Source organism: Pleuronectes platessa, chromosome 23 (assembly GCF_947347685.1).
Source record: "Pleuronectes platessa chromosome 23, fPlePla1.1, whole genome shotgun sequence".
In the NCBI taxonomy this organism is placed as follows: domain Eukaryota; kingdom Metazoa; phylum Chordata; class Actinopteri; order Pleuronectiformes; family Pleuronectidae; genus Pleuronectes; species Pleuronectes platessa.
In genome coordinates this window covers 5,847,364-5,871,749 of record NC_070648.1, presented here as the reverse complement: position 1 = coordinate 5,871,749, position 24,386 = coordinate 5,847,364, and the positions used below count along the sequence as shown (strand labels likewise).

Here is a 24,386-nt window from a genome sequence, read left to right as displayed (position 1 = left end):
CGCTGCACCTACAACTGCTATACCAACTACCGCTGCCCCTACTACTGCTGCACCAACAACCGCTGCCTCTACTACTGCTGCACCAACTACGGCTGCACCAACTACCGCTGCACCTACAACTGCTACACCAACTACCGGTGCACCTACAACTGCTGCACCAACTACTTCTGCACCAACTACTGCTGCACCAACTACCGCTGCACCAACTACCGCTGCTCCTACAACTGCTTCGCCAACTTCTGCTGCCCCTACTACTGCTGCACCAACTACCGCTGCAAAAACTACCGCTGCACCAACTACCGCTGCTCCTACAACTGCTTCACCAACTTCTGCTGCCCCTACTATTGCTGCACCAACTACCGCTGCAAAAACTACCGCTGCACCCACAACCGCTGCCCCTACTGCTGTATCAACTACCGCTGCACCTACTACCGCTGCACCAATTACCGCTGCATCAACTACCGCTGCACCTACAACCGCTGCACCAACTACCGCTGCACCAACTACCGCTGCACCAACTACCGCTGCACCAACTACTGTGGCTTCTCAAACTTTTTTCACTGTCTCATTTGGCTTGCCTAATGAGCCATTTACTGACGATCTCAATAACCGAGAAAGCCCTAAATTCAAAGCTCTTGAACAAAAACTTGTTGGGCCGGTGAGTACACTTTCATATCCTATATATTATTCATTAACAGTGTTAGAAGTGCCTATTTATTACATTTTACTCTAGAAACCACTTTTGATGATTTATTTCCACCAAAATATCAATGTATTCCTTAATTTAGTTCATGAAAATTGTTTGAAATCTTTCCAGCATCTAAGTGTTGCTTCTTTTTTTGCAGTGCAACACAATATACAAGAAAAAATTTGGTGCTAAGTTCGACAAGTGCAGAGTGAAAGCGTTCAGGTAAAACATATTTGTTATTTACTATTATTGTTTAAATTCAGGCCGACTGACTGACTGTGTTGATAGTTTCATATACAAATTACAAGTTTGGATAAATATACACACAGGAAATATTATTATTAATACTTGATTGGTTTCCTGACGTAGGCGGCGAACAACTAGAGCAGATGGAGTTGATGCAGATGTGAACATTGGGTTCGCTACCACTTCAGAACTCCCAGCGGATGCTGCAGTTACTGAAACCTTAGTAACAGCTGTAAATAGTACCAACAGCCCCTTCAACGTGACGATAGATTCCACCACAATCAAAGTACTAGGTAAGTAAATACAACATCTATCTCACAGCATGACACAACTGACTTTTTGTTACTCCCCCAGCCAAGTTCATCATCTAGTACAGGGGTGGGCAAACTTTTTGACTCGCGGGCCACAATGGGTTCTAAAATTTGACAGAGGGGCCGGGCCAGGACCAGATGGATGGAGTATTTTTGTGAACTAATATAAATTACATGGAAAAATCATTACATGAAAGGATTTGGCCTTTAACAAGTAGCAAAGCATTTATTTGCAAGGCAATTTAACAAATACTCAGCCAACCTCTGAGCTGTAGCCGCCTGTTCTTGCGTTGACTGCTTGCTAGCGTAGTTAGCATGCTTCGTAGCAAAGTGACGGCTGATGTTGTACTCTCGGCATATCCGGCATACAGCTTTCGAATGGATTTCAGTGACAAAGTATTTTGTTGCCCACTCTGTGTTAAACACTCGGCACTCATTGTCCACTTTTCGCTTCCTTGATCCGCTCATTTTACAGAAGGGCTCACAGGGCAAAGCGAAAAAGTGAAGGGAGATCATGTGCCCTTTCCAGCCCTATACAGCACACTCCCGGTCAAATTTAATTTAGCGGAGGCTTTTATCCAAAGCGTCTTACAATAAGTGCATCAACCCCGAGGGTACAAACCCAGAACCACAAGAAGCAAGAAAGTACAATTTCTTAAAAAATAAAGCAAAACTACAAAGTGCTATAAGTAAGTGCCATTCAAGTGCTACTAAATTGTTAGTTTAAAAAAAAAAAACTAATTTCTTTTTTTTGCCCCTACTACGCTGCACCTACAATGGCTGCACCAACTACTGTTGCCCCTACTACTGCTGCACATACAACAGCTGCACCAACTACTGCTGCACATACAACAGCTGCACCAACTACTGCTGCACCTACAACCGCTGCACCAACTACTGCTGCCCCTACTACCGCTGCACCTATAACAGCTGCACCAACTACTGCTGCCCCTACAACAGCTGCACCAACTACCGCTGCACCTACAACTGCTGCACCAACTAATGCTGCCCCTACAACAGCTGCACCAACTACTGCTGCACCTACAACAGCTGCACCAACTACCGCTGCACCTACAACCGCTGCACCAACTACTGATGCCCCTACTACCGCTGCACCTACAACAGCTGCACCAACTACCGCTGCACCTACAACCGCTGCACCAACTACTGCTGCCCCTACTACCGCTGCACCTACAACAGCTGCACCAACTACTGCTGCACCAACTACCGCTGAACCTACAACCGCTGCACCAACTACCGCTGCACCAACTACTGCTGCCCCTACTACCGCTGAATCTGCAACCGCTGAACCTACTACCGCTGCACCAACAACTGTGGCTTCTCAATCTACTTACACTGTGTCATTTGGCTTGACTAGTGAGCCATTTACTGAAGATCTCAATAACCGAGATAGCGCTACATTCAAAGCTCTTGAACAAAAACTTGTTGGGCCGGTGAGTACACTTTCATATCCTATCTATTATTCATTAACTGTGTTAGAAGTGCCTATTTATTACATTTTACTCTAGAAACCACTTTTGATGATTTATTTCCACCAAAATACCAATTTATTCCTTAATTTAGTTCATGAAATTTTTTTGAAATCTTCCCAGCATCTAAGTGTTGCTTCTTTTTTTGCAGTGCAACACAATATACAAGAACAAATTTGGTGATAAGTTCGACAAGTGCAGTGTGAAAGAGTTCAGGTAAAACATATTTGTTATTTTACTAATATTGTTTAAATTCAGGCCGACTGACTGACTGTGTTGATAGTTTCATATACAAATTACACGTTTAGATTAATCTACACTCAGGAAATAATATTATGAATACTTGTTTGGTTTCCTGACGTAGGCGGCGACCAACTAGAGCAGATGGAGTTGATGCAGATTTGAATATTGGGTTCACTACCACTTCAGAACTCCCAGCGGATGCTGAAGTTACTGAAACCTTAGTAACAGCTGTAAATAGTACCAACAGCCCCTTCAACGTGACGATAGATTCCACCACAATCAAAGTACTAGGTAAGTAAATACAACATCTATCTCACAGCAGGAAACAACTGACTTTTGTTACTCCCCCAGCCAAGTTCATCATCTAGTTCATACTACTGCACTCATCTGTACACCATTCTGTCCAATTATCCTCAAATGAGCTGTGGTTGGCTGCAGTGTTAGTGCATTGATATCAAACTACCTCAAAAGTTATTCGTCCAGTATATTCCTGTTATTTCATGAGGCCTTATAAAGATAGTAATATGCACCGACATGCTGCACAGGGCATGTACACTTTTGTCATGCAGATGATCTGCAAATGTACTTTGTCTTCTAGCACTAGCAGAACTGTTTCCTCTGCGGAGAAACGTTGTCTCTTAATACTTGTGGAAAAACTGCTTATGACAGTAATCCACTAAAGTTCAAGGGCCTTTTAATAGGTGACACTATGATTGATGTATTGCCTGTTATGACAAAAATTACGAACCATGTGTTTGATGCAGCAAATATTTTTCTGTCAAACAATTGACAGTGGAATTAGAAACAAAACTAATGCACCTGCACCACGTGATTCAGAACAAGTGTTAAGCTTGTTAAAATGGAGCCACTCATCAGCGAAGATATATATATTGATTTATTAATTTGCACTTCTAAAAAATGTGTTATAGTAAGTCCACCTACCGCCGCACCTACAACAGCTGCACCAACTACTGCTACACCTACAACAGCTGCACCAACTACTGCTGCACCTACAACAGCTGCACCAACTACTGCTGGACCTACAACGGCTGCACCAACTACTGTTGCCCCTACTATCGCTGCACCTACAACAGCTGCACCAACTACCGCTGCACCAACTACTGCTGCCCCTACTACCGCTGAACCTACAACCGCTGCACCTACTACCGCTGCACCAACAACTGTGGCTTCTCCATCTACTTACACTGTCTCATTTGGCTTGACTAGTGAGCCATTTACTGACGATCTCAATAACCGAGATAGCGCTACATTCAAAGCTCTTGAACAAAAACTTGTTGGACCGGTGAGTACACTTTCATATCCTATCTATTATTCATTAACTGTGTTAGAAGTGCCTATTTATTACATTTTACTCTAGAAACCACTTTCGATGATTTATTTCCACCAAATTACCAATGACTTCATTAATTTAGTTCATGAAAATTGTTTGAAATCTTCCCAGCTTCTAAGTGTTGCTTCTTTTTTTGCAGTGCAACACAATATACAAGAACAAATTTGGTGATAAGTTCGACAAGTGCAGTGTGAAAGAGTTCAGGTAAAACATATTTGTTATTTTACTAATATTGTTTAAATTCAGGCCGACTGACAGTGTTGATAGTTTCATGTACAAATTACACGTTTATATTAATCTACACTCAGGAAATAATATTATTAATACTTGTTTGGTTTCCTGACGTAGGCGACGATCAGCTAGAGCAGATGGAGTTGATGCAGATTTGAACATTGGGTTCACTACCACTTCAGAACTCCCAGCGGATGCTGCAGTTACTGAAACCTTAGTAACAGCTGTAAATAGTACCAGCAGCCCCTTCAACGTGACGATAGATTCCACCACAATCAAAGTACTAGGTAAGTAAATACAACATTTATTTCACAATATGACACAACTGACTTTTGTTACTCGTATTTGTTAAAGTGTTTGTTATTAACTCTGATTCCAATAACAGCAGAAGATGTAGGTATTGATTTATTCATTTGAACTTCTAAAAAATGTGTTTAGAAAGTCCAGTTGCAACTACAACTGCAGCAACAACAGCTACAGCTGCAGCAACAACAGCTAAAACAACTACAACTGCAGCACCAACAACTGCTGCCATCACAAAAAAGCGAGTGGTGTTCAGGTCTGTTCAGCAAACATTCACAACCGACTTGTTGGATACATCATCTGCTGCTTTTAAAGGAAGAGCTGCTAACATAAAGAGTCAGGTAAGCCTCTTCTCAAAATAAAACTGGTGGCTTCAAATTATTGTGTTTTCTATTTCAATATTTTTTATCAAGGAGCCAAAATAATATCAAGTGAAAGAACATTGAGAATAAAACAAGTAGATTTAAAAAATATACCTTGTGTTTTCTGTTTCTGCAGCTTGAACCTCTATACAGAAACAAATTCTCTTCCTTCTCTTCCTTGGAAGTGGTGGGATTCAGGTAATTTGTTGACATATTGTTACATTTTCAGGATTGCAGCCTAAATCTGATATTTCGTTCAACATTTTTTTTTTTCTCCTCCTGCAGTAATGGATCAATCATCAATACTTGTGTCCTCACCTTCCGTGGCACATCTGTTCCTAACAACACTGCGATTGCAGACGTTTTGCTAAATGCAGCTTCATCAGTCATCGGCTTCGACATTGAGGGCAGCTCCATCACCGTGGAAGGCATAGGTAAGAGATACTGAGTTCTGCTTGTTAGGAAAACTTCACAGGCCGAAAAAGTATTTATCAAACTAATGTTATGATTTATTTTCTCCTTATTTACAGCTTCAAGTGGAGTCAGTCAACAGATCAGTCTCGTCACTGCATCCTGTCTGGTGCTGTTGTCATGGCTACTGTCAAGCCAGCAATAGCATCTGCGCTGAGTTCGTTATGAATTCCCATGAGAACAAGAACGACATCTCTGGAATGAAAAAGGACTTTATCGTCAGCAAGAATCCCAGATTGTGGATTTTCTTTATGTGTTGTGGTTTTGGATGAACTGACCACCAAGTTCAACTTTGCACTGATCTGACACATCAATGACGGTGGATTAGGTTTGTCTGTGGAACTGAACACGCTAGTGTTTGGGGACGTCCAGGATCCTGGACAGAATGACACAGCTGCCTTTAAGCTTCTGTTCTTTTGAAACATAACAACACTATCTATGAAACACTGGGGAGTTCAAAAAATATATCTGTACTGTTGCACTGTTAAAGTCAAAATGTATCTGACTTCACTGAGCACTACGGCGTAGCAATATTCAACTTTGTTCGGTATTAATGTCATCTTATCTAAACTTTTCTATAATCTCCAAATGCATGTAAAATTAATGTTTAAGTTTGTATCTTAAATTAAATGAAGGAACACATGCAGGTCATAGCGGGCTTCACAATGCGACCTCATTTATTTAATCAAAGGTCATGGTGTATCTGGTATATATATATATATGAAAACTGTTTACTGTTGATTTTCTTATTTAGATATAGTGGATTCAAGTAATCGCACATTTCTTTATTCTGTGAGATTTCATGTATTTCTGCATCTTTGAGTTTGATAAAAAAAAAAATCTAAATAACTATATGCTATGATTCCTCAGGGGCATAGCAAAGAGACAGCCACATTCAATTATGTTGTGGTATGTTTTAGTTTGATTTTATTTTGTTTTTCAATCTAAATAACGCTATCATTTGGACATGTATCAATCAAAAAAAACTAATGGTAAATGTCTATGTAACCTTTACCCTATATGTATATTGATTTAAGCATTTATTGAGTTAAATAAAAGTTTTTTCTTTTCTCTGAGTAAAGCCGTCTCTTGCCCCGTGATATCAACGAACTTGTTGTGTTGCACACAAAAGGGTTTAATTATTTCCTGGAGGTGAAACTCCCGAGGTGGCATTGTTGCAATACCTCATTTTCCCCGCTTCCCTCACGCTACATTCACATCTGCCTTCTGTCATTTATCTTTCCATTCCCACAACAGTATACATAGAAAATTGGTATTTTTCTGGCATTTAGAGATGGTGATTTATCAGATTAATCACAGCTACCCTGTGATTAATAACTTATTAAAATGGTTTTAGCCACTTCATTAATGTGACGTAAATGTACCAATTCAAGCTGCTCAATAGCTTGTGCATTTCAGGTTGTGTTTTTGTCGTTAGCCTAGTTTCCCTAACAATATAGTTTTGACTAGAAGGTTACCAGAAATGTGTCTGACTGACTGAAGACTATTTATAGAAACCTGACACTTGTCAAGTCTGTTTTGCGTCCCCACATTTTTCTAGATTTGACACCATGGCACTCCCTACGACAAATATGAGGAAATAAATCTGACGCGTCTTTCATAGTTTTGGATGTGTCCATAGGAACTTTAAACTTGAACTCCTTAATTATATTGTATCTCCAACGCATTAATATATTAATTTAGTGGTTGCATATGATCATCTCAAGTTTTCTTGTATTTACTTTACGAAACTACAAGTGTTTATTTACCGTAATTTACTGTCACACAAGAGGATGGAATGTACCTGTACTTTTCTCACAGGACAAAAGAAGGGAGTGTACCATCTTACTCTGTCAAGAAACTGACTGTTAGCAGATCGTTATCAACTTAGGTGTCAGAGCATTTCTGATAGATGTATCACTATTTTGTCACGTCATGAGCCTCTTTTCCCTTTGAGTATAAAAAGGCCCAAATAGAAGACGACTGTGACAGAGGAAGAGAAGTTTGCAGTCCATCATATGTGGACAGCTTAGAGAGAAGTGAACATTTTAAGAACCTGTTTGTTGGAAAAAGAAGGGAATCGATAACTTTTCATCTTGTACTGATCTCTATTGGGGTAAGTACAAGTTTAAACTTTTTGTACACTTTCTAAAGTCATCATCAGCGTGTGTGTGTGTGTGTGTGTGTGTGTTGAATGTTTGTGCGATTATTTATTATACTAATTTAGTTTATATTTAATTATTAAGCCAAAGATGCAACATGTATTTCATTATGAATAAGAAACATTACTACCTATTATCTAATACTTAAAAATGATAATAATTGATTGAGAATTAAATCATAAACCTTTGTTGTTAAATCTGAAATCCTGCTTCAACGTTTCTGTTCACCGATGAACCTAATTTTCAGCTCAATTTATATTTGGATATTATAGTTGCGTTTATACGTTTGTTAAATGTTTGAAAACAAATTGATACAGTAGTGGTTCTTCTAGAATTTTCTGGCGTCCAATTGCTTAAGAGCAGTTCAGCCTGGTTAATGCTGAAATTAAACTTCGCTCAAGATCGCTGTTGCTTCTCTGTTACATTCACTGGGTTAAGTTTTATTTTATTGTTCAGGGATGTTAAGGATTTGCCATCAGATAAATAACAAATTTTTACTCACTGAATTGTAAAATAGCTGGAAATCTTCCAAGGGATATTTTGTAGATAGCAGATTAAAAAGAATAGTCTCTCTATTACACTTAAAAAGTGAAAAGTTGAATTGGGCACTTTATTTAAAAACAATATCGTAGACATCTGAAATGCATCTTAGTCCCTAAATTTGGAAACAAATGGCCTTAGAAAAAGTGTTTGTTGTGTGTGTAGGCCACTAGTTTAAACTGCAACCAAAATACGATACAAGTAGATGATGGCATTTCAATTTGCAGCTGAAAGGATTAAAAATAATATTAAAAAAACTTACCAGCATGTCCTTGTTATTTATTAAAAATATGCATCTACTCCATCGTATGATTCCCCCAAAAAAAAATTCTCAGTGTTTCTGTAATCACTAATATATTGAGACATTGATGAATGAACACATTTTGAATCTTTTATAACATATGATATACCATATATCGAGAAAGTATTTAGCCACATGATCAATACTTATTTAATGAGTTAGACATCTCAGAAACTTGTGTAACAAATAAATAAAACAATTTTCATTAAAGGGTTAAGGAAAACAATGGATTCTATGTTCATTGTGCCAAGATAAACATCTGCTTGGTTCAGAATACTTAAAACAAAATTAAAAAAAGTTTAATTCAGAATATTGCAAAAATAATCAAGATGTATGTGATGGTGAATAAACTCATTCAACAATTTCATCAGAGACAAGGTAATACATCTCTGAGGGTCAACTAATCCAACTGTTGAACAAAATCTCTTCACAATCTGCATCCATCTTGTTTGATTTTGCAGATTACATTGACAGGATGGGGACCAGAAAGATCATATCAGTTTTTCTGATTCTAACAGGTAAGATAAATTAGGTTGAACTGATTGACTTCAGATTGTCTAGAAATAAATAAGAATAAAGTCTGTGTTGATCAATACGATGGGACTATAGTAAGAGAACTTGGTGGAAACTTTATCTAATATCTTACACATGAAAATATTAAGTCACATTAGCATAAAAGGAATATAATGGGATTAATCGCAACAAACATTTTAGTTGAACAATTATAACATAGTCATTTATCAGAGTTAATTTAGTAAGTTAATATATTTTTTCACCAGTTAAGCACAAATCTTGAATTTTAGTTCTTCATGGATATGTGCAAACAACTACAACTGCAGCAACAACTACAACCGTACCAACAACTGCGGCAACAACAGCTACAGCTGCACCTACAACCGCTGCACCTACAACCACTGCACCAACTACCGCTGCACCAACTACCTCTGTACCTACGAACACTGCACCTACTACCGCTGCACCTACAGCAGCTACAGCAACTACTGCAGCACCTACAACAGCTGCACACTCTACCGCTGCATCAACTACTGGTGCACCAACTACTGCTGCACAAACTACCGCTGCACCTATAACCGCTGTCCCTACAACAACTGCACCAACTACCGCAGCACCTACAAACACTGCACCTACTACCGCTGGACCTACAACCTCTGTACCTACGAACACTGCACCTACTACCGCTGCACCTACAGCAGCTACAGCAACTACTGCAGCACCTACAACAGCTGCACCATCTACCGCTGCAACTACTACCGCTGCCCCTACTACCGCTGCACCGACAACAGCTGCACCAACTACTGCTACACCTACAACAGCTGCACACTCTACCGCTGCATCAACTACTGGTGCACCAACTACTGCTGCACAAACTACCGCTGCACCTATAACCGCTGTCCCTACAACAACTGCACCAACTACCGCAGCACCTACAAACACTGCACCTACTACCGCTGGACCTACAACAGCTGCACCAACTACCGCTGCAACAATTACTGCTGCACCAACTACCGCTGCATCAACTACTGGTGCACCAACTACTGCTGCACAAACTACCGCTGCACCTACAACCACTGCACCTACAACCGCTGCACCTACAACAGCTGCACCAACTACCGCTGCACCTACTACCGCTGACCCTACTACCGCTGCAACAATTACTGCTGCACCAACTACCGCTGCACCTACTACCACTGCCCCTACTACCGCTGCACCGACAACAGCTGCACCAACTACTGCAACGCCTACAACAGCTGCACACTCTACCGCTGCATCAACTACTGGTGAACCAACTACTGCTGCACAAACTACCGCTGCACCTATAACCGCTGTCCATACAACAACTGCACCAACTACCGCAGCACCTTCAAACACTGCACCTACTACCGCTGGACCTACAACAGCTGCACCAACTACTGCTGCACCTACAACAGCTGCATCATCTGCCGCTGCACAAACAACAGCTGCACCTACAACCGCTGCACCTACAACAGCTGCACCAACTACCGCTGCACCTACAAACACTGCACCTACTACCGCTGGACCTACAACAGCTGCACCAACTATTGCTGCACCTACAACAGCTGCATCATCTGCCGCTGCACAAACTACCGCTGCACCTACAACCACTGCACCTACAACCGCTGCACCTACAACAGCTGCACCAACTACCGCTGCACCTACAACCGCTGACCCTACTACCGCTGCAACAATTACTACTGCACCAACTACCGCTGCACCTACAACCCCTGCATCTACTACAGCTGCAGCTACAAATGCTGCCCCTACTACCGCTGCACCTACAACAGCTAACCCCACTACCGCTGCACCAACTACCGCTGCACCTACTACCACTGCAGCTACCGCTGCACCAACTACTGCTGCGCCTACAACCGCTGCACCTACAACAGCTGCACCAACTACCGCTGCACCTACAACGGCTGCACCAACTACTGCTGCACCAACTACCGCTGCAACTACAACCACTGCACCTACAACAGCTTTACCAACTACCGCTGCACCAACAACTGTGGCTTCTCAACGTAGTTTCAGTGTCTCATTTGGCTTGACTAGTGAGACATTTACTGAAGATCTCAATAACCGAGATAGCGCTACATTCAAAGCTCTTGAACAAAAACTTGTTGGGCCGGTGAGTACACTTTTATATCCTATATAATAATTGTTAAGTCTGTCCGTTTTGCCCATTAATTACATTTAACACTAGGAACCAGTTGTGATGATTTATTGTCACCAGAATATCAATTTATTCCTTAATTTAGTTCATGAAAATATTTGAAATATTCCCAGCGTCTAAGTGTTGCTTCTTTTTTTGCAGTGCAACACAATATACAAGAACAAATTTGGTGATGATTTCGACAAGTGCAGTGTGAAAGAGTTCAGGTAAAATATATATATTTCTTACTTTACTAACATTTTTTAAACTTTGGATTACTGACTCACAGTGTTGATAGTTTCATGTATAAATTAAACGTTTGGATTAATCTACACTCAGGAAATATTATTATTAATACTTGATTGGTTTCCTGACTTAGGCCCAGAACAACTAGAGCAGATGGAGTTGATGCAGATTTGAACATTGAGTTCACTTCCACTTCAGAACTCCCAGCGGAGGCTGCAGTTACTGAAACCTTAGTAACAGCTGTAAATAGTACCAACAGCCCCTTCAACGTGACGATAGATTCCACCACAATCAAAGTAGTAGGTAAGTAAATACAACATCTATCTCACAGCATGACACAACTGAATTATTTTTACTCCCCCAGCCAAGTTCATCATCTAGTTCATACTATTGCACTCAGCTGAATACCAATCCGTCCAATTATCCTCAAATGAGCTGTGTTTGGCTGCAGTGTTGGTGCATTGATATCAATCTATCACAAAAGTTAATCATCCAGTATATTCCTGTTATTTCATGGGGTCTTATAAAGATAGTAAAATGCATCCACATGCTGCACAGGGCATGAACACTGTTGTCAAGCAGATGATCTGCTAATATACGTTGCCTTTGAGCACTAGCAGAACAGCAAACATGCAGCAAACATTTTTCTGTGAAACAATTGACTGTGGATTTGGAAACAACACTAATGCACCTGCAGCACATGCTTCAGACCAAGTGTTAAGCTTGTTAGATGGAGCCACTCATCAGCGAAGATGAATATATTTATTTATTCATTTGCAATTCAAAAAAATGTGTTATAGAAAGTCCAACTACCCCTGCCCCTACAACAGCTGCACCAACTACTGCTGCCCCTACTACCACTGCACCTACAACAGCTGCACCTACTACCGCTGACCCTACTACCGCTGCAACAATTACTGCTGCACCAACTACCGCTGCACCTACTACCACTGCCCCTACAACCGCTGTACCAATTACTACTGCACCAACTACCGCTGCACCTACAACCCCTGCACCTACTACCACTGCAGCTACTGCTGCATCAACTACTGCTGCACTTACATCCACTGCACCAACTACTGCTGCAGCAACTACTGATGCACCAACTACCACTGCACCTACTAGAGCTGCACCAACTACCGCTGCACCAACTACCGCTGCGCCTACAACCGCTGCACCTACAACAGCTGCACCAACTACCGCTGCACCTACAACAGCTGCACCAAATACCGCTGCACCAACTACCGCTGCACCTACTACCGCTGCACCTACAACAGCTGCACCAACTACTGTGCCTTCTCAAACTTTTTTCACTGTCTCACTTGGCTTGACTAATGAGCCATTTACCGAAGAACTCAATAACCGAGAAAGCACTACATTCAAAGCTCTTGAACAAAAACTTGTTGGGCCGGTGAGTACACTTTTATATCCTATATAATAATTATTAAGTCTGTCAGTTTTGGCCATTTATTAGATTTTACTTTAGAAACCACTTTTGATGATTTATTTCCAGCAGAATATCAATTTATCCCTTATTTAGTTCATGAAAATTGTTTGAAATCTTCCCAGCATCTAAGTGTTGCTTCTTTTTTTGCAGTGCAACACAATATACAAGAACAAATTTGGTGATAAGTTCGACAAGTGCAGTGTGAAAGAGTTCAGGTAAAAAGAGATTTCTTACGTTACTAATATTTTTTACACTCAGGGTAACTGACTCACTGTTTAGATAGTTTCATGTATAAATTATACGTTTGGATTTATCTACACTCATGAAATATTACTATTAATACTTGATTGGTTTCCTGACGTAGGCGGCGAACAACTAGAGCAGATGGAGTTGATGCAGATTTGAACATTGGGTTCACTACCACTTCAGAACTCCCAGCGGATGCTGCAGTTACTGAAACCTTAGTAACAGCTGTAAATAGTACCAACAGCCCCTTCAACGTGACGATAGATTCCAACACAATCAAAGTACTAGGTAAGTAAATACAACATCTATCTCACAGCATGAAACAACTGACTTTTTGTTACTCCCACAGCCAAGTTCATCATCTAGTTCATACTACTGCATTCATCTGTACACCAATCAGTCCAATTATCCTCAAATGAGCTGTGGTTGGCTGCAGTGTTGGTGCATTGATATCAAACTACCTCAAAAGTTATTCGTCCAGTATATTCCTGTTATTTCATGGGGTCTTATAAAGATAGAAAAATGCTTCCACAGGCTGCACAGGGCATGAACACAGTTGTCAAGCAGATGATCTGCTCATGTACTTTGCCTTTGAGCACTAGCATAACAGCAAACATGCAGCAAACATTTTTCTGTGAAACAATTGACAGTGGAATTGGAAACAAAACTAATGCACCTGCACCACGTGATTCAGACCAAGTGTTAAGCTTGTTAAAATGGAGCCACTCATCAGTGAAGATATAAATATTGATTTGTTCATTTGCAATTCTAAAAAATGTGTTATAGAAAGTCCAACTACAGCAACTTCTGCTGCACCAACTACCGCTGCACCAACTACTGCAGTACCTACAATCCCTGCCCCTACAACAGCTGCAGCAACTTCTGCTGCACCAACTACCGCTGCACCAACTACTGCAGTACCTACAATTCCTGCCCCTACAACAGCTGCCCCTACTACCGCTGCACCAAGCACTGCTGCGCCAACTAATAATGCACCTACAACTCCTGCACCAACAACCGCTGCACCAACTACTGCAGTATCTATTACCCCTGCCCCTACAACAGCTGCCCCTACTACCGCTGGAACAAGCAATGCTGCGCCAACTACCGCTGCACCAACTACTGCTGTACCTACAACCGCTTCCCTTACTACCGCTGCACCTACAACAGCTGCTTCAACTACAGCTGCACCTACTACCACTCCACATACTTCTGCTGCAACTACAACAGCTGCACCTGCAACCGCTGCACCTACAACAGCTGCATCAACTACCGCTGCACCAACTACTGCTGCACCAACTACCGTTGCACCTACATCTGCTGCCCCAACTACCGCTGAACCTACAACCGCTGCACCTACAACCGCTGCACCTACAACCGCTGCACCTACAACAGCCTCACCAACTACCGCTGCACCAACTACTGCTGCACCTACAACCGCTTCCCTTACTACCGCTGCACCTACAACAGCTGCTTCAACTACCGCTGCACCTACTACCACTCCACATACTTCTGCTGCAACTACAACAGCTGCACCTACAACCCCTGCACCTACAACCGCTGCACCTACAACAGCTGCATCAACTACCGCTGCACCAACTACTGCTGCACCAACTACCGTTGCACCTACATCTGCTGCCCCAACTACCGCTGAACCTACAACCGCTGCACCTACAACCGCTGCACCTACAACAGCCTCACCAACTACCGCTGCACCAACTACTGCTGCACCTACAACAGCTGCACCAACTACCGCTGCACCAACAACTGTGGCTTCTCAATCTACTTACACTGTCTCACTTGGCTTGACTAGTGAGACATTTACTGAAGATCTCAATAACCGAGAAAGCGCTATATTCAAAGCTCTTGAACAAAAACTTGTTGGACCGGTGAGTAGACTTTTACATTCTATATAATAATTATTAAGTCTGTCAGTTTTGCCCATTTATTACATTTTACACTAGAAACCAGTTGTGATGATTTATTTCCACCAGAATATCAATCTGTTCCTTAATTTAGTTCATGAAAATATTTGAAATCTTCCCAGCGTATAAGTGTTGCTTCTTATTTTGCAGTGCAACACAATATACAAGAACAAATTTGGTGATAAGTTCGACAAGTGCAGAGTGAAAGAGTTCAGGTAAAAAGAGATTTCTTACGTTACTAATATTTTTTACACTCAGGGTAACTGACTCACTGTGTTGATAGTTTCATGTATAAATTATACGTTTGGATTCATCTACACTCATGAAATATTACAATTAATACTTGATTGGTTTCCTGACGTAGGCGGCGAACAACTAGAGCAGATGGAGTTGATGCAGATTTGAACATTGGGTTCACTACCACTTCAGAACTCCCAGCGGATGCTGCAGTTACTGAAACCTTAGTAACAGCTGTAAATAGTACCAACAGCCCCTTCAACGTGACGATAGATTCCAACACAATCAAAGTAGTAGGTAAGTAAATACAACATCTATCTCACAGCATGAAACAACTGACTTTTTGTTACTCCCACAGCCAAGTTCATCATCTAGTTCATACTACTGCATTCATCTGTACACCAATCAGTCCAATTATCCTCAAATGAGCTGTGGTTGGCTGCAGTGTTGGTGCATTGATATCAAACTACCTCAAAAGTTATTCGTCCAGTATATTCCTGTTATTTCATGGGGTCTTATAAAGATAGAAAAATGCTTCCACAGGCTGCACAGGGCATGAACACAGTTGTCAAGCAGATGATCTGCTCATGTACTTTGCCTTTGAGCACTAGCATAACAGCAAACATGCAGCAAACATTTTTCTGTGAAACAATTGACAGTGGAATTGGAAACAAAACTAATGCACCTGCACCACGTGATTCAGACCAAGTGTTAAGCTTGTTAAAATGGAGCCACTCATCAGTGAAGATATAAATATTGATTTGTTCATTTGCAATTCTAAAAAATGTGTTATAGAAAGTCCAACTACAGCAACTTCTGCTGCACCAACTACCGCTGCACCAACTACTGCAGTACCTACAATCCCTGCCCCTACAACAGCTGCAGCAACTTCTGCTGCACCAACTACCGCTGCACCAACTACTGCAGTACCTACAATTCCTGCCCCTACAACAGCTGCCCCTACTACCGCTGCACCAAGCACTGCTGCGCCAACTAATGCTGCACCTACAACTCCTGCACCAACAACCGCTGCACCAACTACTGCAGTATCTATTACCCCTGCCCCTACAACAGCTGCCCCTACTACCGCTGGAACAAGCAATGCTGCGCCAACTACCGCTGCACCAACTACTGCTGTACCTACAACCGCTTCCCTTACTACCGCTGCACCTACAACAGCTGCTTCAACTACCGCTGCACCTACTACCACTCCACATACTTCTGCTGCAACTACAACAGCTGCACCTACAACCGCTGCACCTACAACCGCTGCCCCTACAACAGCTGCATCAACTACCGCTGCACCAACTACTGCTGCACCAACTACCGTTGCACCTACATCTGCTGCCCCAACTACCGCTGAACCTACAACCGCTGCACCTACAACCGCTGCACCTACAACCGCTGCACCTACAACAGCCTCACCAACTACCGCTGCACCAACTACTGCTGCACCTACAACCGCTTCCCTTACTACCGCTGCACCTACAACAGCTGCTTCAACTACCGCTGCACCTACTACCACTCCACATACTTCTGCTGCAACTACAACAGCTGCACCTACAACCCCTGCACCTACAACAGCTGCACCTACAACAGCTGCACCTACAACGGTTGCACCAACTACTGCTGCACCAACTACCGTTGCACCTACATCTGCTGCCCCAACTACCGCTGAACCTACAACCGCTGCACCTACAACCGCTGCACCTACAACCGCTGCACCTACAACAGCCTCACCAACTACCGCTGCACCAACTACTGCTGCACCTACAACAGCTGCACCAACTACCGCTGCACCAACAACTGTGGCTTCTCAATCTACTTACACTGTCTCACTTGGCTTGACTAGTGAGACATTTACTGAAGATCTCAATAACCGAGAAAGCGCTATATTCAAAGCTCTTGAACAAAAACTTGTTGGACCGGTGAGTAGACTTTTACATTCTATATAATAATTATTAAGTCTGTCAGTTTTGCCCATTTATTACATTTTACACTAGAAACCAGTTGTGATGATTTATTTCCACCAGAATATCAATCTGTTCCTTAATTTAGTTCATGAAAATATTTGAAATCTTCCCAGCGTGTAAGTGTTGCTTCTTATTTTGCAGTGCAACACAATATACAAGAACAAATTTGGTGATAAGTTCGACAAGTGCAGAGTGAAAGAGTTCAGGTAAAAAGAGATTTCTTACGTTACTAATATTTTTTACACTCAGGGTAACTGACTCACTGTGTTGATAGTTTCATGTATAAATTATACGTTTGGATTTATCTACACTCATGAAATATTACAATTAATACTTGATTGGTTTCCTGACGTAGGCGGCGAACAACTAGAGCAGATGGAGTTGATGCAGATTTGAACATTGGGTTCACTACCACTTCAGAACTCCCAGCGGATGCTGCAGTTACTGAAACCTTAGTAACAGCTGTAAATAGTACCAACAGCCCCTTCAACGTGACGATAGATTCCAACACAATCAAAGTAGTAGGTAAGTAAATACAACATCTATCTCACAGCATGAAACAACTGACTTTTGTTACTCCCCCAGCCAAGTTCATCATCTAGTTCATACTACTGCACTCATCTGTACACCATTCTGTCCAATTATCCCCAAATGAGCTGTGGTTGGCTGCAGTGTTGGTGCATTGATATCAAACTACCACAAAAGTTATTCTTCCAGTATATTCCTGTTATTTCATGGGGCCTTATAAAGATATTAATGCTTCCACATGCTGCACAGGGCATGAACACTGTTGTCAAGCAGATGATCTGCTCATGTACTTTGCCTTTGAGCACTAGCAGAACTTTTTCCTCTGCAGAGAAACGTTGTCCCTTAATACTCATGGAAAAACTGCTTATAACAGTAATCCACCAATGTTCAAGGGGCTTTTAATAGGTGACACTATGATTGATGTATTGCCTGTTATGACAAAAATTATGAACCATGTATTTGATGCAGCAAAAAAATGTCTGTGAAACAAGTGACAGTGGAATTGGAAACAAAACTAATGCACCTGCACCACGTGATTCATACCAAGTGTTAAGCTTGTTAAAATGGAGCCACTCATCAGTGAAGATATATATATTAATTTATTCATTTGCACTTCTAAAAAATGTGTTATAGTAAGTCCAACTACAACCGCTGCACCAACTACTGCTGCACCTACAACAGCTGCACCAACTACTGTTGCACCAACTACCACTGCACCTACAACGGCTGCACCAACTACCGCTGCACCTACTACTGCTGCACTTACAACCGCTGCACCTACAACCGCTGCACCAACTACCGCTGCACCTACAACAGCTGCACCAACTACTGCTGCACCAACTACTGTTGCACCAACTACAGCTGCACCTACAACGGTTGCACCAACTACTGCTGCACCAACTACCGCTGCATCTACTACTGCTGCACCTACAACCGCTGCACCAACTACCGCTGCACCTACAACAGCTGCAACTACTACCGCTGCACCTACTACCGCTGCACCTACAACCACTGCACCAACTACCGCTGCACCAACTACTGCTGCCCCTACTACCGCTGAACCTACAACCGCTGAACCTACTACCGCTGCACCAACAACTGTGGCTTCTCAATCTACTTACACTGTGTCATTTGGCTTGACTAGAGAGCCATTTACTGACGATCTCAATAACCGAGATAGCGCTACATTCAAAGCTCTTGAACAAAAACTTGTTGGGCCGGTGAGTACACTTTCATATCCTATATATTATTCATTAACAGTGTTAGAAGTGCCTATTTATTACATTTTACTCTAGAAACCACTTTTGATGATTTATTTCCACCAAAATACCAATGTATTCCTTAATTTAGTTCATGAAAATTGTTTGAAATCTTTCCAGCATCTAAGTGTTGCTTCTTTTTTTGCAGTGCAACACAATATACAAGAACAAATTTGGTGATAAGTTCGACAAGTGCAGAGTGAAAGAGTTCAGGTAAAACATATTTGTTATTCTACTAATATTGTTTAAATTCAGGCCGACTGACTGACTGTGTTGATAGTTTCATATACAAATTACACGTTTGGATGAATCTACACTCAGGAAATATTATTATTAATACTTGTTTGGTTTCCTGACGTAGGCGACGATCAACTAGAGCAGATGGAGTTGATGTAGATTTGAATGTTGGGTTCGCTACCACTTCAGAACTCCCAGCGGATGCTGTTGTTACTGAAACCTTAGTAACAGCTGTTAATAGTATCAACAGCCCCTTCAATGTGACGATAGATTCCAACACAATCAAAGTACTAGGTAAGTTGATATAACATCTATCCCACAGCATGACACAACTGACTTTTTGTTACCCCTCCAGCCAAGTTCATCATCTAGTACAGGGGTGTCCAAACTACGGGCCGCGGGCCATCTTTAAATAAATTAATAAACAAATTTTAAAAAATTATAATTTTGTTTTTTTGAAACTATCAATTTAGAAGCACTTAAATGGCATTTAATTACAGCACTTTGTAGTTTTGAAATTGTACTTTCTTGATTCTTGTTGTTCTGGGTTTGTACCCTTGAATGCACTTATTGTAAGTCGCTTTGGATAAAAGCGTCAGCTAAATGAAATGTAATGTGATGGACCATGGCCCACTGTATTGGCCCACTGCAGCTGTCCCTCAGAAAGCCCCCTCCCCCCCCCTGTCAACAGTCTGCTCCAGGGCAGGGGGGGCATGGCAGGGTGAGTGGCGCAGACCTTCGTATTCTTTTCTATATGTGGCCCTCGGGATAAAAAGTTTGGACACCCCTGATCTAGTACATACTACTGCACTCATCTGAGCACCAATCCGTCCAATTATCCTCAAATGAGCTGTTGTTGGCTGCAGTGTTGCTGCATTGATATCAAACTACCTCAAAAGTTAATCGTCCAGTATATTCCTGTTATTTCATGCGGCCTTATAAAGATAGTTATATGCATCCACATGCTGCACGGGGCATGTACACTGTTGTCAGGCAGATGATCTGCTCATGTACTTTGCCTTTGAGCACAGTTAAATGTGATTAGGTCCTCGATTCTTTTTCTGGGGTGGTGTGGGTGGGGACAACGTCTGGGAGTGATTAAAGGGTGGTTTCTGTTGTAAAACATTTTTTAACCACTGTGCCACTGATGCTGGTGTTCAATGACTCACATTCAAAATTGTGTTTCTATACAAGACAATGAGGTAAAATAAAGATTTAATTGGACAACTTAAAGATTTTCAGTTCTCTAAAGTTGAAATTAACCTATCAACAGTGCCTGTGTGTTTGTGGCAACATTCAATACGCTTTGCTTCCTTTTATGCATCTAAAATACTCGTTCTGTAAAGTAATTGTTATTAACTCTTACAACAGCAGAAGATATTCATACACAAATCAGTATACATATTGATTTATTCACTTGCACTTCTAAAAAATGTGTTATAGTAAGTCCAGTTGCTACTACAACTGCAACAACAACAACTACAACTGCAGCACCAACAACTGCTGCCATCACAACAAAGCGAGTGGTGTTCAGGTCTGTTCAGCAAACATTCACAACCGACTTGTTGGATACATCATCTGCTGCTTTTAAAGGAAGAGCTGCTAACATAAAGAGTCAGGTAAGCCTCTTCTCAAAATAAAACCTGTGGCTTCACATAATTGTGTTTTCAAATTTTTTATTTTTTATCAAGATGCCAAAATAATATCAAGTGAAAGAACATAGAGCATAAAACAAATGGATTTTTTAAAATACCTTGTGTTTTCTGTTTCTGCAGCTTGAACCTATATACAGAAACACATTCTCTTCCTTCTCTTCCTTGGAAGTGGTGGGATTCAGGTAATTTATTGACATATTGTTACATTTTCAGGATTGCAGCCTATATCTGATATTTAATTTAACATTTAATGGTTTCTCCTCCTGCAGTAATGGATCAATCATCAATTCTTGTGTCCTCACCTTCACTGGCACATCTGTTCCTACCAACACTGAGATTGCAGTCGTTTTGCTAAATGCAGCTTCATCAGTCACCGGCTTCAACATTGAAGGCAGCTCCATCACCGTGGATGGCATAGGTAAGATATACTTAGTTCTGCTTGTTTGGAAAACTTCACAGGCCGAAAAAGTATTTATCAAACTAATGTTATGATTTATTTTCTCCTCATTTACAGCTTCAAGTGGAGTCAGTCAACAGATCAGTCTCGTCACTGCATCCTGTCTGGTGCTGTTGTCATGGCTACTGTCAAGCCAGCATTAGCATCTGCGCTGAGTTCGTTATGAATTCCCATGAGATCAAGAACGTCATCTCTGGAATGAAAAAGGACTTTATCGTCAGCAAGAATCCCAGATTGTGGATTTTCTTTATGTGTTGTGGTTTTGGATGAACTCAACACCAAGTTAAATTTTGCACTGATCCGACACATCAATGACAGTGGATTAGGTTTGTCTGTGGAACTGAACACGCTAGTGTTTGGGGACGTCCAGGATCCTGGACAGAATGACACAGCTGCCTTTAAGCTTCTGTTCTTTTGAAACATAACAACACTATCTATGAAACACTGGGGAGTTCAAAAAATGTCTACTGTTGCACTGTTAAAGTCAAAATGTATCTGACTTCACTGAGCACTGTGGAGTAGCAATATTCAACTTTGTTTGGTATTAATGTCATCTTATCTAAACTTTTCTATAATCTCCAAATGCATGTAAAATGAATGTTTAAGTTTGTATTTTAAATTAAATGAAGGAACACATGCAGGTCATAGCTGGCTTCACAATGCGACCACATTTATTTAATCAAAGGTCATGGTTCACAAATAGTGGATTTACATCATCGCACATTTCTTTATTCTGTGAGTTTTCATGGATTTTTCTGGGGTTTCTGTCAGAAATGTCTTAATAAACATGGTACAAAATGTTTGAAATTGTTTCTCCTCTCTTGGGTGATGATTTTAAGGTTTTACTCATGACATTTTTCAATCTAGAGAAAAATTTATTAAACAATCACTAACGTCGGGTAAATTTTACCCGATATAATATACCCGATAAAAAAATTTCTCATCAAAATATTTGAATGAACAACAATACTTGGCAATTTTAAGTACTGTTCTTTTATATTCCTCGATACAACATCTCATAAAACGAAAAAAAGGTATCATGGGGCCCTATAAAAAGTCTCCAAAATTAGTGAAAAATTAGGGGGTCGTTAAAGAAAAATTCCTAAAAAAGTTACAGAGCTGGGAACTTGTTATTCGGTCCAGCCGTTCCTGGGACATGTCCGGCGAAGGCTCAGTCTGCCTGCATCATTTACAACTTATATTATATTCAAAAAAACTGTTACCCTCTAATATGAATGTCAGGTGAAAATTACCCGAACACGTGCCTATTGAAAAAAACTGGGACGGGAGCAGGGAAACTAGCCTACCTTCTATGACGTCAGTGAAGAACCCACACCACTCAGACAGCAGCAACACAATGAAAATCCCATGACCACACTCGCTCGGGTAAAAATCACCCAACGCTAGTGTTCTCCAGCGTCTCTTCTCGCAGTCGAAGCGCAGCAGTCTTGAGTACGTGTGGAATAGTTTTAGGGGCATCGTGGCACGAAATATCGCCCTGTCGTTCTCGGGGTGCATATTTCATGATTATTAATAATTAGCCAACGTCCAGTCTACTACTATCGCACAACGCCATATTATTTCCCTGTTTCTTGACTTGAAGGTCTCTCTTTCCACGAGTCTGGTGGGGGTGGTGGTGCAGCCGTGATCTTGTCCCTCTTCTTCGGATGACAAATCTGCAGAAGCATCACCCACTGGGTTGTAGTCCTTGTCCTCTCCGTTGTCTTCTACCTCAGCATCCAAGTTGTCCTCCACGTTGTCCTCAATCTCGTCTCTGTCTTCTTCCCGGTCTACTACTCCATCTGGTTGTCCGTCCGCTTCTAGGTCTGGCTCTTTTGCGTCCTCTTCGGGCTCAGATGAGGGATCCTCGGAGAATAGCTGTTTCAGTCGTGCAAACGCGCCGACGGGATATCGTTGCATGGTCAGGGAGGATGGCACATGGTTAATGGGACACCGGCTTCTCTATATACCCCTCTAGATTACAATTGGAATTAGGTGTGGGTCTGACTGACCCCACATTGCAGCACCCCAGCGCCCTCACTGGGGGTCTTATTGGCCCCCCCAGAAGAATTGAGAATGACAAACCATTTGTCTCATGCTATAATACAGCATTAGAGTAAAATGATTGCAACAAAGTAAAAAGATGAGACAGACACATAGCTTCACATCAACGTCAACATCAATACTCTGAATAAAGAGTTTTAGGAGACATAATGCTTCTTTAAACAGCTGCTCTTAAAATGCAGATGTGACTTTAAATACTCACTTTTCAGTTGATCACAGTAAATCTGTTTCTGCAGAATAATAATCTGTGTTACGTAGTCAAGTCAAATGGGTTGGCGAGTGAAACAACTTCACATGCCATTAGATATCTTACGTTGTGAAGCTTATTCCCCAAACACACTCATCCTCATCAACTCTAATGCTTTTTCCCTGCTGGGTGGACCGGATCATGTCGGTTCATGTCGGTTAATAACTCTGTACTGTCCCGTTAGCATCGCCTGCAGGCTAGCGGCGCTAAACTAACAAGGTACCTGCTCATCACTACTAACACAATGCTAAACTTGACTTACCACAGAAACGGGAGCGCAGACGTCTTTAGCTTCTCTGTCAGGAGAACAAACTGAAGTTCAAACCGTATTATTCATCCGATATGTGAGTGAAGCCTCTCCACATCCCCGGTCAGTGTTCACTGACGGGAGCTAGCCTGTTAGCCTGTTAGCTCAGGTGAGCAGGCAGCAGGCCCGGAGCTGGAGTCGCGTTTCGCATCATTCGAGTCGAGTTGCTA

General features: G+C 41.6%; 1 protein-coding gene across 3 annotated transcripts; it reads left to right on the top strand.

The window, feature by feature from the left end:
* Nucleotides 1-7,651: 7,651 nt before the first annotated feature.
* LOC128430155 (mucin-5AC) lies at nt 7,652-22,405 on the top strand. Of its 3 annotated transcripts, none has more exons than XM_053416135.1 (21): nt 7,652-7,812; nt 9,161-9,217; nt 9,503-11,364; nt 11,551-11,615; nt 11,768-11,937; nt 12,465-13,045; nt 13,232-13,296; nt 13,446-13,615; nt 14,114-15,216; nt 15,403-15,467; nt 15,617-15,786; nt 16,285-17,417; nt 17,604-17,668; nt 17,818-17,987; nt 18,624-19,210; nt 19,398-19,462; nt 19,611-19,780; nt 20,930-21,105; nt 21,262-21,323; nt 21,411-21,559; nt 21,656-22,405. In XM_053416135.1, exons 2-21 carry the CDS (start codon nt 9,175-9,177, stop codon nt 21,739-21,741), a joined length of 6,957 nt encoding a protein of 2,318 aa, XP_053272110.1. In that variant the 5' UTR covers nt 7,652-7,812; nt 9,161-9,174; the 3' UTR covers nt 21,742-22,405. The 3 variants fall into 3 exon arrangements, with proteins under 3 accessions (XP_053272110.1, XP_053272109.1, XP_053272111.1); XM_053416134.1 differs by having other exon boundaries at nt 12,435-13,045; XM_053416136.1 differs by lacking the exons at nt 13,232-13,296; nt 13,446-13,615; nt 14,114-15,216 and having other exon boundaries at nt 12,435-13,045.
* Nucleotides 22,406-24,386: the final 1,981 nt, after the last annotated feature.